Source organism: Scylla paramamosain, chromosome 5, assembly GCF_035594125.1.
Source record: "Scylla paramamosain isolate STU-SP2022 chromosome 5, ASM3559412v1, whole genome shotgun sequence".
Taxonomy (NCBI): Eukaryota; Metazoa; Arthropoda; class Malacostraca; order Decapoda; family Portunidae; genus Scylla; species Scylla paramamosain.
The window spans coordinates 25,410,056-25,422,555 of record NC_087155.1 but is presented as its reverse complement, the minus strand read 5'-3'; the positions used below and the strand labels follow the sequence as shown (position 1 = coordinate 25,422,555).

Below are 12,500 nucleotides of genomic sequence, written 5' to 3'. Positions count from 1 at the left end.
CTTTTTTTTGATGGTGGGGGAGGCGGTGGTTAAGACGTGTGTGTGTGTGTGTGTGTGTGTGTGTGTGTGTGTGTGTGTGTGTGTGTGTGTGTGTGTGTGTGTGTGTGTAGGAAGGGAAAGAAGACGAATCCGGTGTGCATGTTGTATCTTATCACTTTATGGTCAGAGAGAGAGAGAGAGAGAGAGAGAGAGAGAGAGAGAGAGAGAGAGAGAGAGAGAGAGAGAGAGAGAGAGAGAGAGAGAGAGAGAGAGAATTCTTAATATGTTGCGCAATAAAAATACTTCTTTTTTTTATCTTCAACTTCTCGCCTTGAAAAGGAAAAAAAAAAAAAAGGACAGAAACCGCCAGTGTGTCCAAAAATAAGACATAATTGGTTCAAGTGGCTGCGAGGGAAGTTGTGGCTGAGAGCCTTCAGTCACCGGCCATGCTGCCTCACTCCAAGCACAGCAGGACGCGGTACTTGTGGCAGGACACCACGCAGGCCATCGCCCCTCACGGCGTCCCCTGGGCACCTTAGTGAAGTGTGGGGCGAGTCACAGCAAGCAGTCTGCCTTCTGAACAAACAACCTCGACCTCGGTGCTGAGTGACGCTTTGTCCTGCTACCCTCGAGGAGTTGCTGCAGCCACGCGCGGCTGCCACGTAATCCGAGAAGCCCCTTGGCGAGGCAGATGGTGACTGGACGTGTTTATTGACGCGCACATAAGACCAGATCACAGCTGCAAGAGACTCTTTGCCGCAAAGCCGCTAAACAATGTTACTGTAAACAATGCCATGTGCTGTCCGCCCGATGTGCAGCGCGGCCTGCGCGCGTACACCGTTTTCGCAGGATTTTTTTTGCGTACTTGTGTTTATAAAACTGTGAGTTATGCAGGGCATGCATCATGATCACCTTTTCTGTTCATCAGCAGGTGACAGGACAAGTAATGGTCAATTTGTACATTTTCAGAACCGCTCGGGAGGCAGAAGCAGTAGCAGGTGCAGCGACCAGCGTGGTTGTGGAACAAAGGTGCTACGCTGCTGAGCAGCTCTTGAGGCAGTGAACTGGTAGTGGAACCCGAGTGTCGGGAGCAACGTGTCGCAGGCTGGGATGAGGCACGCAAGACTGGTGGTCGGTGGTGACTGATGACAACGCGCAAATCGCCGAGGACAACCGTTCATGTGTTTCGGGACCAGACATCCCCGCGGGGGCAGCGGGAGACATGAGTGAAACATCGGCCCCCCGTCACTCAGCGGCAGCCATGCAGACCAGGCAGCAGCTCTTCCGCACCATTTCAGTGGATGAATCCAATCCAGGGACGCCCAGGCTCCGGGGCCCCAAGCCTGACAGCAAGTTCCTCGCCGTCGTGAACGCTCTAAAGGCTCGCGATGTGGCGGAGGTGCGCCAGCTGCTGCGGCGCGGCCATCCTGTCAACCAAAGCGAGCCCGCGATGGGCAACAAGACGCTGCTCATATCGGCCGCGGAGTATGGCTTCGTGGATGGCGTGGTGGAGCTGCTCAATGCCGGAGCCAATGCCAACACGGCAGATGCCGCTGGGGCCACGCCGCTGCACATGGCGGCCGGCGGCGGCCACCTTCCCACGCTACGAGTCCTTATAAGCCACGGCGCCCACGTCAACACTCTGGACACCCACTGCAGCACGCCACTACACTATGCCGCCAGAGCCGACAGCCAAGAGCCCAACAGCAGCTGTCTGGTGGAGGCGCTGCTGGCGGCTGGAGCGCGGTGCGGTCTGCGTGACAGAGAGGGTCAGCTACCGCTGCACAAGGCCGCCGCGGCGGGCAGCGCCAGCGTGGTGAGGGTGTTGGCCCGGGAACCATATAAGGCTACGGTCAATCTAAAAGACAATGAGGGGCGCACACCGCTGCACTGCGCTGTGCAGGGCGGTCGCTCCTTGGAGGTGGTGGAGACACTGCTGCATCTGGAGAGTATCATTAACGCCAAGGACAAGCAGGGACACACGCCCCTCCATCTGGCGGCGAAGAGACAAGTCAATTACGTGGACGAAGACTTTGACGGGGCGTGTCTGGAGCTGCTGTTGGCCCACGGGGCGTCGGTGGCCACCACCAACAACGAGGGGCTCAATGCACTCTCGCTGGCTCTGCGCCGTACCATGTGGTGGGGACGCCCCGCCTCTAGGGACCACATCCTGGACGCCGTGCGGCAGCTGGTCTTCAAAGGCAGCTGTGTGCAGGACGGGTTTGCCATGTGGCGGATGGTGGAGAGCTTCCCCTCTCTGGTGCCCATCGCCCTCAACAGATCCTTCTCCGCCAACACGTCGGCTAGGGACTCGCCTCACCTTCGTCTTGACTTTGATTTCAACCCGCTACTGGTGAGCGCCCAGCTGCTGCGCCAGACTCAGCGCCAGTCGCCGTTGCTGCCCCAGACTGACCTACCCAAGGCACTTTTACAAGAGAACGAAGTGTCAATGCTCCACTACATCATGAAGGCGGGCCGCAAACGGCTTCTCCTCCACCCCCCTCTGCCATTCCTTCCTGCACCTGAAATGGTATAAAGTCCGCAAGTATTTTTTAGCCAATGTCGTCTTTTACCTGCTTTTCGTGCTCAGCCTCACTGCCTTCCTGCTCTGCTGCCCAAATTGTCCCAAGGATGAAGCTCCCGGCAATGACACAGCCAGTGCCGCAGCCAATGCCGCAGCCAGTGCTGGAGCCAACGCCACGGCCAACTCCACTGCCGCCACCGGGGCGTCCTGCAGGCAGGAGGGGAGCGAGGCGGGCCTGTTGGGGCTGGCGTGGTGGTGCCTGGTGATATTCTCGGGGTTGCTGAACTTGCGTGAAATCATTCAGGTTTCGCAGAATCCAGTGCTTTATATCTTTAATGTGGGCAACATCCTGGACGCGACGCTAGTGTTTTGCGTGCCGCTGCTGCTGCTGCTCACTTCGGACAAGTCCAACTGCTGTCTCAACGTGGATCAGCAGCAGGTGAGTAGTCGTGGTTTGGTGGAGGGCGCAGGTACTTTACTTGATGGTAGCAGGTCTCGTTTGAGGAGTGATGCCCTACATGGATGGAATGCTTACTGTTTATTTCTGTTCAAACACTTAAGTAAAGTATAACTGATTCTTATTATAGTATACTTGCTATTCATTTTATCAGCACAAACACAAACAATAATTTATCACTGCTTCTAAAAGGCATCATCCAGACCTTTGTCATTACTTCCACAGCTTTCTGTATATCACTGATGGCACTAAGTAATCATGGTTGTGACATGCTGCGGCACTCCTGATCTGAACCATTCTCCCTTTAATAATCTGTGCACGTGGAGAGCAGGAGTGAGTGACAATGTGCTGTGTTGCAGGTCGGGGCGGTGTCGGTGGTGCTGGCGTGGGTCCGCTTCATGCTCTTCACGGGCCAGTTCCCGAGCTGTGGCGTCTACATCGTCATGTTCTCCACAGTCGCTCGAAACGTCTTCAAATTCTTGGCAATGTACGTGTTCATCCTGCTGGCCTGCGCCCTCGGCTTCCACGTGCTGCTGCGGCCCTTCAAGACCTTCGAGAACCCTTATATCTCCTTCGTCACCTCCTTGGTTAGTGAACCTCCTCTCTGTCTCTCTCTCTCTCTGACCCCCGCCGCTGGCGCCCCCTGAGGGAGTGTCTGTGCTGCAGGTGATGATGACGGGGGAGCTGGACTACACGGACACCTTCCTGGACAGGACGTACAAGGTGCTGTCCATCGCCATGCTGGTGGGTTTCATGCTCTTCGTGTACATCATCCTGTCTAACCTGCTGGTGGGCCTCGCCGTCAGCGACATGTACGCCATCCAACAGAGGTTAGTTATTCCACTCCGCCTCCAGCAGGTGCCTCGAGACCTGAGTGGTGTCTGTGGATGAATCTTCTCTATTTAACCTTGCAGCAACTTTGTCTTGAAGACTTGTGATAAATACAGGCGAGTCATGCATGTGTGTTTGTGTGTTGTGGTGTTCATAAATGATGTTCGGGACTCTTTCCCTTGTGGCTTTGTTTGTCATTGTGTCCTTTGGTGCCAAATTTTCTCGAGTGAGGCTGACGCCTGCACCTCTTCCCTCGGCAGGTCTGAGTTGCTGCGGCTGACGCGCCATGTGGAGCTGATGGTGCAGGTGGAGAATTTATTCCGGAGCCGCCTGGTGCCAAACGCTCTCCAGAGGCTTCTGCTGCGGAGCATCACTGTAATCGACGCAGAGCAGCGTCCTACAGTCTCCGTCTACCCAAACTCAAGTCGTGGCTTGGTGGACAGCCTCTTCCTCTTCCTCTCCCGAACATTGGGCGGACGCCGCCTGCTCATCAAGATCTTTGAAATGTTTATTTCCGGCTTCATCGAACCGGAGTTGGAGCCGTCGCTGCCTCCTCAGCTCATCACCTCAGTGCTCGACGTGGCTCTGCGGGAACACGAACTGGATAAGAGGGAGCGTTTGTTGCATCTGAGGAGCCTCCAGCTGTGCGTGGCTAACCAGCGTCCAGGGCCGTCTCCTTCAGCTCCTTCCAGCCACGTCGTTGCGGCTCGCGCCTCCTCAGTGAGACCCGCGGCGCTGGCTGGGCGTGCCTCGTGGCGGTGGACCTTAATGAGTGAGACTGACGGCGACGACGACCCTCCTGACTTCTTGCACCCTGTCAGCGCCACGCAGCCCCCTTGCAACCCGCTCTGGCCCACCCCGTCACGAGCAATGCTGCCAGACCCTAACGTGCGCCTGGAGGAAATTAAGATTCTGCTAATGCAGATGCAGACGAGGATGGACGAACTAAGTCGTCAGGTGCAGGAACAGGCTACACATTCCTCCCACCGAAACCTTGACATCCCTACTGCCGCGCAGTCCCTTGAGACAGTGAACGAGGTCATTGTGTAACTTGTTTTCGCCGCGTCGTCGCCATTGTGGCTCGTGGCATCTTCACATCGTTCCGAAACGGCTCTGCGCTGAACTGGAATGTCGGTTAAAGGTTGAGACGTACGATTCGCCCCATGCGGGTCACCGTGACGAGGAGTGCCGAGGTAGCTTTGCACATCAATCACGGAATGTTGACTCTTCCCACCTTGCGTCCCGTACACCCTCTTCACCTTCCTCTCACACACAGCACAGACCCACATGACCACACCTTACGTTCTCTAGGTCACCGTGCCAACCACTGTTAACGTTCAACAAAGTGGCCGAGGGAGAGAGTGCCAAGATTTCCATGTCGTAAGTCGTCACGGCAAGAGACTACTTCGAGGAGTCGCCGCGAGTGTTGGTGTGCGGGAGTGAGGTGAAGGGGGTGGGGTGGCTGGGGCGTGTTGGGTCTTCCTGCATGGGCGGCGGCGGGTTGTGGTGCTAGTAGACTGATGATCTTTCCCATCTAGACTTGGGTGGCGGAGGAAAACCAGTGATATGTATATATATATATATGTACGTGTGTGTGTGTGTGTGTGTGTGTGTGTGTGTGTGTGTGTGTGTGTGTGTGTGCGTGTGTGTGTGTGTGTGTGTGTGTGTGTGTGTGTGTGTGTATGTGTGTGTGTGTGTATATACAAGGTGTGTGTATATAACGTTTCCATCACTCCGGGTCGTCAGCTGTTTCCGTCGCACCAGGGAAACTTTAGGTATTGTTATTGTAATATATATTTTTTTACCAGTTAGTGTGTGAAAAATAAAAACAGCTATTACTATTTTCGATATTTTTTTCCCTTTTGTTACATGTTTAGTTGCATATTACCTGTTGCCTGACTTATTCATCACATTTCCCAGTTGAATTTTCCATCACCCTATTTTCCACCTTCCATTCACAGCACACCTGACGCACTGCACATTACCAGCCCAGCCTCGCCTCACCGTGGCAGTGTGAAAAATAAACACCTTACAAACCACCAACACACACATCACTTTTGCTCACCCCTACTTATAACACCCTCCCACATCCACACCCCACCCGACACTCCCACACCCCACATCACTACACCCTACAACACCTTTGAATCAACACCCTTGGCTCCTTGCGATCTTATCTTATCTTGCAGTTCTCTCTCTCTTTTACTCTAAACTGAGAGTAACGTACATTACAAAAAGAAGATAAGAGTAAAGAAGAAAAGAAGACAGAATAAGACTTATTCTGTCTTCTTTTCTTCTTTACTAGTATAAAGAAGAAATAGGAAAGACGGATGTTTCAAATATCATTTCATTATCTTGTGTTCATGGGCTTCATTCTGAAACACCTCTGCACGCACCTCCACTACATTCAAAAGACTGTAGTAGAGGTTACACAAGCTTTTAAGGTATATTTTTTTTTTTTTACGGTTCTAGTGGCAGATTAACAAGATTTTTTACATTATTAGCAGGAGAAACACTCTTGAGAACCATCTTACATAATCTTCGTGGCCTTACAGAAAACACTTGTAGTAAGAGAGAGAAGCGCTTCTGAATACGGGCATGTATTGCATTGTGGTATAAATATAAATTGTATCAGGTATCGTACTCACGGGATTTCGAGCTGCTTAACACTGGTTCGAACCTTGTGATGCGGGACTGCCGGTTCTCAATTCTTCCTTGGGTTCTCCGCTGCTCCTTACCACTCGATCGTCTCCCTGCACGCAAACCCACACGCAAAAGTAAGTTTTCCTCCACCCCTTGGCCTGCAGGTGTGTGTGCATGTGTGTGTGTTTTGGTTATATAGTGGTGGATGTAGTGGTAGTCGTGATCGTGAAAGTGGCAGTGTATAATAGTTAACAGTGACAGTAACAACAGGAATAACAATCAACATCATTAGCAATCAAATAGCAACATAAACAACACGTGAAGTAGATTATATTGAAGCAACAACAGCGTTTTCATCCGAGGGTTAAGTTGGATCAGGTTACGTTTAGAATATTTCAGTGCTGCTCCCTTCAATGTCTAGATCACGATATGAATTTTTTTTTTTTTTTTTGCTCTGAAACATGTAACCACTGTCTCGAAATGAGTAGGCAAAAGGTTATTTCAATAATTCTCACAACAACAACAATGTCACCACCACCAACATCAACAACAGCAACAACAAAACTCATCTTATAACAACGAAGGTTAGCAACACTAATTCTTATACCCTCCTAATTTTTATCCTTACAGCATTCAGTAACACTTCTTTCCTCCTCCTCCTCTTCCTCCTTTCTACACGTCAAGGGAAGGAGGAGCAAGGGTAAGTAATATTCCTTGCCTCAGCTCACCTAGGCTCCCCGTGACACTAATGATGGTTTAGTTTCCTTATTTTGTCTCTAATTTTGTAACACTAACTACCATTACGTTAAGGAGAAATTTATTTGGCGTGTGTTTATTCTCTCTCTCTCTCTCTCTCTCTCTCAATAACCTCATTGTTGCCTCGCACTTAACTCCAAAGTCCCTCTTTACCACTTTTATGCTAATTTCCCTTTTTCCACGTACACATTCTCTCTCTCTCTCTCTCTCTCTCTCTCTCTCTCTCTCTCTCTCTCTCTCTCTCTCTCTCTCTCTCTGTCTAGCAAGCAGAGAGAGAGAGAGAGAGAGAGAGAGAGAGAGAGAGAGAGAGAGAGAGAGAGAGAGAGAGAGAGAGACTAGCAGCAGATAAGGCAGTAATTCCCGTGAAAAAGAGTAGAGCAACGACTCTTAAAAAAAAAAAAGCACAGGTAAATGAGTTAAGTTAAAAAAAAAAATTGTGTGTGTGTGTGTGTGTGTGTGTGTGATGCCACTCTTATAGACACAGACTCACAAACACACACGGCTTTTAAACACTTCAACCCAACTACTTTACGAGTCTCTTGCACGCACTAAGGTCATTCTGCACTTGTTTTCCTTCCTTCCTTTCTTCTTTCCTTCCTTCCTTCGCAGCAAATGACCCTCAGGAAATGCTAATGGTCCGGGCTGGTGAGTCTGTTTCTGCTCAAGTTTACCCTTAAATGTGACTCTCACGATCACTTTGGTCTCCATTTTCGTTTTACCTTTTCAGACAGACAGACAGAGATGGTAACTGTTTAATTTCTCTCTCTCTCTCTCTCTCTCTCTCTCTCTCTCTCTCTCTCTCTCTCTCTCTCTCTCTCTCCCCGAACCTCACATAATCTTTTTCTTCGTTACATTCATTCATTCATTCATTCATTCATTCATTCATTATTTTATTTAGCTATTTATTCATTTACATATCAATATTTTTTACAGTAGTCTATCCAGTAACAACTCCGTTTTCTATGACCTAAACGATCCTCTTGAAACGGTCATAGGACAAAACTCACAAAGTATATTGCTTAGTTTCTCACTCTCACTCGTAAACCAAGAGGCGGCGAGAGGAGACGGGCACGCTGCGTAGATCTTGCCCAAGAGCATCTGACGGTGGCGTGGTGGGAGGCGTGGCTGGCGTGAGGCGTGGGGAGGACTGATGGCTTGGGAGGGAGAAGGTTGAAGGAGGGAAGGTGGGATGAGGGATGGGAGAGGGAGGAAGGAAGAGCGGGGAAGACAAAAGGATGAAGGGATGGAGGAATGGGAGGAGTTTAGGTAAGGGAAGAGGAGGAAGTGTAGAAGGGTAAGGAAGGGAAGGGAAGGGAAGGGAGAAGGTTTAGAAAAAGAAGGGAAGGGAAAAGGAAAGGAAGTGAGGGAGGAAATCGAAGAGCAAAGGATGAAAGGGGAAGAGAAAGGAAGGAAATGAAAGAAAAGGGAAGGGAGGAGAAAATGGAAAAGAAAACGATGAGAAATTAAGAAATGATAATGATGGTTGTATTAGTAGGAGATGGAATAATATTAAGATAGGATTTTCATCACCAATCATTATCATTCATCATCATCAAGTAAAACCAGAGACCGTAGCATCAGCAGCAGTACCAGCAAGAGCCAGCAACAAGCAAAGCCAAGCATCACCAAGGAACAGGCGGCAGTGATACAGGGTAAAGAACCATCCACACTTAACACATTGTCCTCGCAGCGTCTCTCACCCTCCCACAACAGGCCAGCGCGCACACACACACACACACACACACACACACACACACACACAGGCGGGACTGTCGGTAATATATTGTTCCCTTTATCAGGATGGACGAAGCGCTGGAAGACGGAGGAGGGCTGGCAGGAGGAGGAGGAGGAGGAGGAGGAGGAGGAGGAGGAGGAGGAGGGGGCAGAGAAGGAGGAGATACCGGGTCGTCTTTTTGGTGGTGGTTCTCGCTCAACAGGGAGAATGGAGGACCAGCTTATCACTACCGCCAGCACGCCGCGTGTCCCTTTTTCGTGGGCTACCTCAACGTCACCATCGGCATTCTGGTCTTCATCTTCCCCCTGGCCCTGTGTCTCGTCCTTCTGCCGTCTGCCAGAAGCAGGAACTGGTCCAAGTTGCTAGTGGTGAGTAGCGGAGCGGTGCCTGGTGGGGCGGCTGGCCTTGGGGAGGGGAGAGTTGGTGACAGGTCTCGTCTCTCAGGTATTACTGTGCTTCGGGACGGGCTTCCTCCTGACGGTGGTGTTCGGGTCGTCGTGGTGGCTGATGGGGAAGGCGGAAGTGAACATGAGTGTTGGGCCCCAGCAGCCGCCAGTCCAGGGCACGCTGGAGGTGTGGGCTGGACTGTGGCACCTTTATCTCAACTACGTGACGGACGCCTTCACCTTCACCCAGCGGGTGGACTGGTCCTTGAGGGAAGACCTGGTGGCAGTGCACAAAAAATCCCTGAACGATGGCTGGCCCTGGGCTCTGGTGAGCCTGACAGCGGAGCTGGGTGGCGAAGGCACGGCGTGGCGTGGCCAGCTTGGGGACGGTCTCAGGATGGGGGGTCTGGCGGCGGCCTCCTTTATGGTGACGGCCATTACGCTGTGGGCAGTGTGGGCGCTGCTCTTCGTAGTATCGCCGCAGGCAACAGGGCTGCCTATCATGCTCTCCGGGGCGATCTTGGCGACCTGCAGCGTGGCGTACGTGATGTGCATGAACTGGTACCTACCCGACACGCTGATTGTGGCTGGCACCAAGATGGAGCTGAGTCTGGGCTACGCGTGGTGGGTGACTACGGGGCTGGGCTTGTGTCTCACTCTCGTGGGGCTCGGGCTGCTACTCTACGACATTTACTGCCCCGGCCAGCTTGCCACGGTTTTCGAGCTGGAGTTCGGCACTCCAAACCAACAGCTGTACCACTGCTCCGAGAAGAGTCCCAGGCCCATTTTCGCATTTCATGAGGAGGAAGAGGCCTACTACAGCCAAGGGTACCCTTGGCCCCGTCCCCCAGGGTACTTCTGGGATGCTGACGACGAGGAGACGCAGCTCAAAGAGACTGAAAGGTGTCTTTGCAGGCTAAAGGGGCAGACCGTCCCGGACCGGCAGTCCATTTCGTATTCTAAGTTGAGCAAAAAAAGAAGTTTGTCTGAGTCGCTGAGGACGCCAGACTGGAAGAAAGACGTGATGTGTGAGGAGGAAGCGGTTCCCACCCTCGCGTCCACGCTGAGTGACGGCCAGACCCACACAACATACAGTCCCCCACCGGACACACTGCGTCGTCGCTCCCCGGAACAGCCCTCGGAACAGCTGTCCCCACCTTCATCGCTGGAACAGAACATCTCGCCTCCCAGTGATGTGAGTGAAGCAGAGTTCACGAAGACCAGCGTCAGCATTCCCAACAACCACAGCACACTCCTGGTGGAGAGGTACGTGCCCAAGACCACCGCCTTGCTACGCACTAACTCGGTGAGGCGATCCGTGAGGTCATTCTGCAGGATGAAGGCTCGGCTCTCCACCAGACTGTCGTACAAGTCGGCGCTGCGCAGGAAGTCCATGTCGCTGTCCCGCCTCGTGCTGCCCTACATGGCCAGTCAGGACAGTGAGGAGGGGAGTGACGGGAAGAGCGAGCAGTGGGTGGAGGAGGGCGAGGAGACTGAGCCTGAACTTGATTCCGCTACCCGCCTGTGAGACCCAACACCTTCCGACCTGTTAGCGGTGGTTTGTGGGTTCATGGCGACATCTGGGGTTTCCTTTGTGTTTCATTATTTGAGTTGGTTCGTGAGATGGCTAAAGTTAAGCAAGATGTCAATGGAAATAAAGCATCAAGGGTTCTAGTCAAGTGTTTCCTCCTCATGTAGTGCTGAGTCTTGGTTCACTGTTCCCTTGGTTCACCGCGGGACGCCACTCAAAGGTTGGCGGGACTAGACGACTTAAGTCAATCTTCTAACGCCTTATATCACTTTGTCCCCTAAAGTTCTCATTACTTACCTTTTACCCTTTAAGTCACTTACATGCATCTTACGTGCCTTGAATTCCCCTTAAGCCTTCATTACGTACCCTTATGTTCCCCTTGCGTATATTTTATATCCTTTAATATCCCCCTTACATCCCCATTACGGTACCCTCAGGTCTTGTATGTTCCCTTAACTTACCCTTTATACACCTCAGTACTCCCTTACAATGCAATTATGTTCCCCTTTAAAACCCCTTACGTCGTATTTAATTTCTCTGCAATATATGAAGTCCCCTTTCTCTCCGTCACCCCACCAGTCTGAACACTGAGCCACGAACCGCCAGCCCACCAGCCACTCCCTCAGAATCCGCGAATTTCACTGTTGGAAGTATTTCATTTCCTCAGCGTCCTCACTCCCTGCACCTCCTCTGTACACGGCCATCCACTTGTTATTTCTTCTTTTTATCTTCCTACATGGCCTTTGATGGCTCGTACATTAACTTGCGGTCTCTGCCATTCACTCACTCCCTCATCCATTCACTCCTGTCAACAATCAAAGGCACCTCGTCGCTTTCACGCCTGAGCAGGGGAGGCAAGCGAATGCAAGCTGTCCCTCTGCTGCTACAAGGTCCACGCCACTGTCCTGCTGAAGCCTGACCTGTCTCCATTGCCTTCACCGCCCACCTCACCCTCACCTCCCCTCCCCTCCCCTCCCCTCCCCTCATCTCATTCTCTCTCTCTCTCTCTCTCTCTCTCTCTCTCTCTCTCTCTCCTCTCTCTCTCTCTCTCTCTCTCTCTCTCTCTCTCTCTCCCTCCACTGCAATGCTACATATTAACTTCCCTTACTACATAACAGTAATAATGATAAAAAATTAACTACAAAATAAAAAAAATCACTGCAATGCTAAATATTAACTGCCGTACTATATAACAGTAATAATAAAAAATAATAACTACAAATGAAAAATAAAATAATAATAAGTAAATATATCAATAAGTAATAATGAAAACTTTCAACTCCAGTTTTTTATCTCCATAAAACAAACAAAACAGATGAATTCTTCCTTAGCTCATCTTTCTCCTTATACCTGCATAGTTTCTCCTCCCCCTCTCCTCGCCAGCTTTCTCCCTTAAGTCAAAATATTTCAACATATTCGCTTAAAGATTATATATACATAGTTTCCTTGAAAGATCTGGGCACACACACACCCACGCCCAACCACACACCCACCCACACACACACACACACACACACACACACACACACAAGCGTGTATCACAAACAAGAGTCTGCAAGTCCTCTTATCGTTGTTCCAGATCCACTTAGTCTTTGATGCTCCTCTTCATCCTCCTCCTCCTCCTCCTCCTCCTCCACCTCCCTCCTTGTTCACGGTTT

General features: G+C 51.2%; 2 protein-coding genes across 2 annotated transcripts in view; both read left to right on the top strand.

Moving 5' to 3' along the window:
- The window catches only part of LOC135100713 (transient receptor potential cation channel subfamily A member 1-like), a 15,113-nt gene extending 9,481 nt beyond the window's left edge, over window positions 1-5,632 (top strand). The window contains exons 2-5 of the mRNA XM_064003901.1: window positions 949-2,509; window positions 3,320-3,547; window positions 3,627-3,790; window positions 4,052-5,632. Of these exons, the coding sequence (XP_063859971.1) occupies window positions 1,202-2,509; window positions 3,320-3,547; window positions 3,627-3,790; window positions 4,052-4,841 (2,490 nt within the window). The 5' untranslated portion in view covers window positions 949-1,201 and the 3' untranslated portion in view covers window positions 4,842-5,632. The remainder of the gene's footprint in view (window positions 1-948; window positions 2,510-3,319; window positions 3,548-3,626; window positions 3,791-4,051) is intronic.
- An 830-nt stretch (window positions 5,633-6,462) lies between these two features.
- On the top strand, window positions 6,463-11,153 carry LOC135100712 (uncharacterized). Its single transcript, XM_064003900.1, has 4 exons — window positions 6,463-6,568; window positions 7,065-7,134; window positions 8,990-9,293; window positions 9,370-11,153. Exons 1-4 carry the CDS (start codon window positions 6,478-6,480, stop codon window positions 10,837-10,839), a joined length of 1,935 nt encoding a protein of 644 aa, XP_063859970.1. The 5' UTR covers window positions 6,463-6,477; the 3' UTR covers window positions 10,840-11,153.
- The last annotated feature ends 1,347 nt before the right edge of the window (window positions 11,154-12,500 follow it).

Coding starts and splice junctions, on each gene's coding strand:
- LOC135100712 (XM_064003900.1), top strand. CDS start 6,478: ATGCGGGACTGCCGGTTCTCAATTCTTCCTTGGGTTCTCCGCTGCTCC. Junction 6,569..7,064: donor ACGCAAACCCACACGCAAAA/GTAAGTTTTCCT, acceptor TTATCCTTACAG/CATTCAGTAACACTTCTTTC. Junction 7,135..8,989: donor CAAGGGAAGGAGGAGCAAGG/GTAAGTAATATT, acceptor TCCCTTTATCAG/GATGGACGAAGCGCTGGAAG.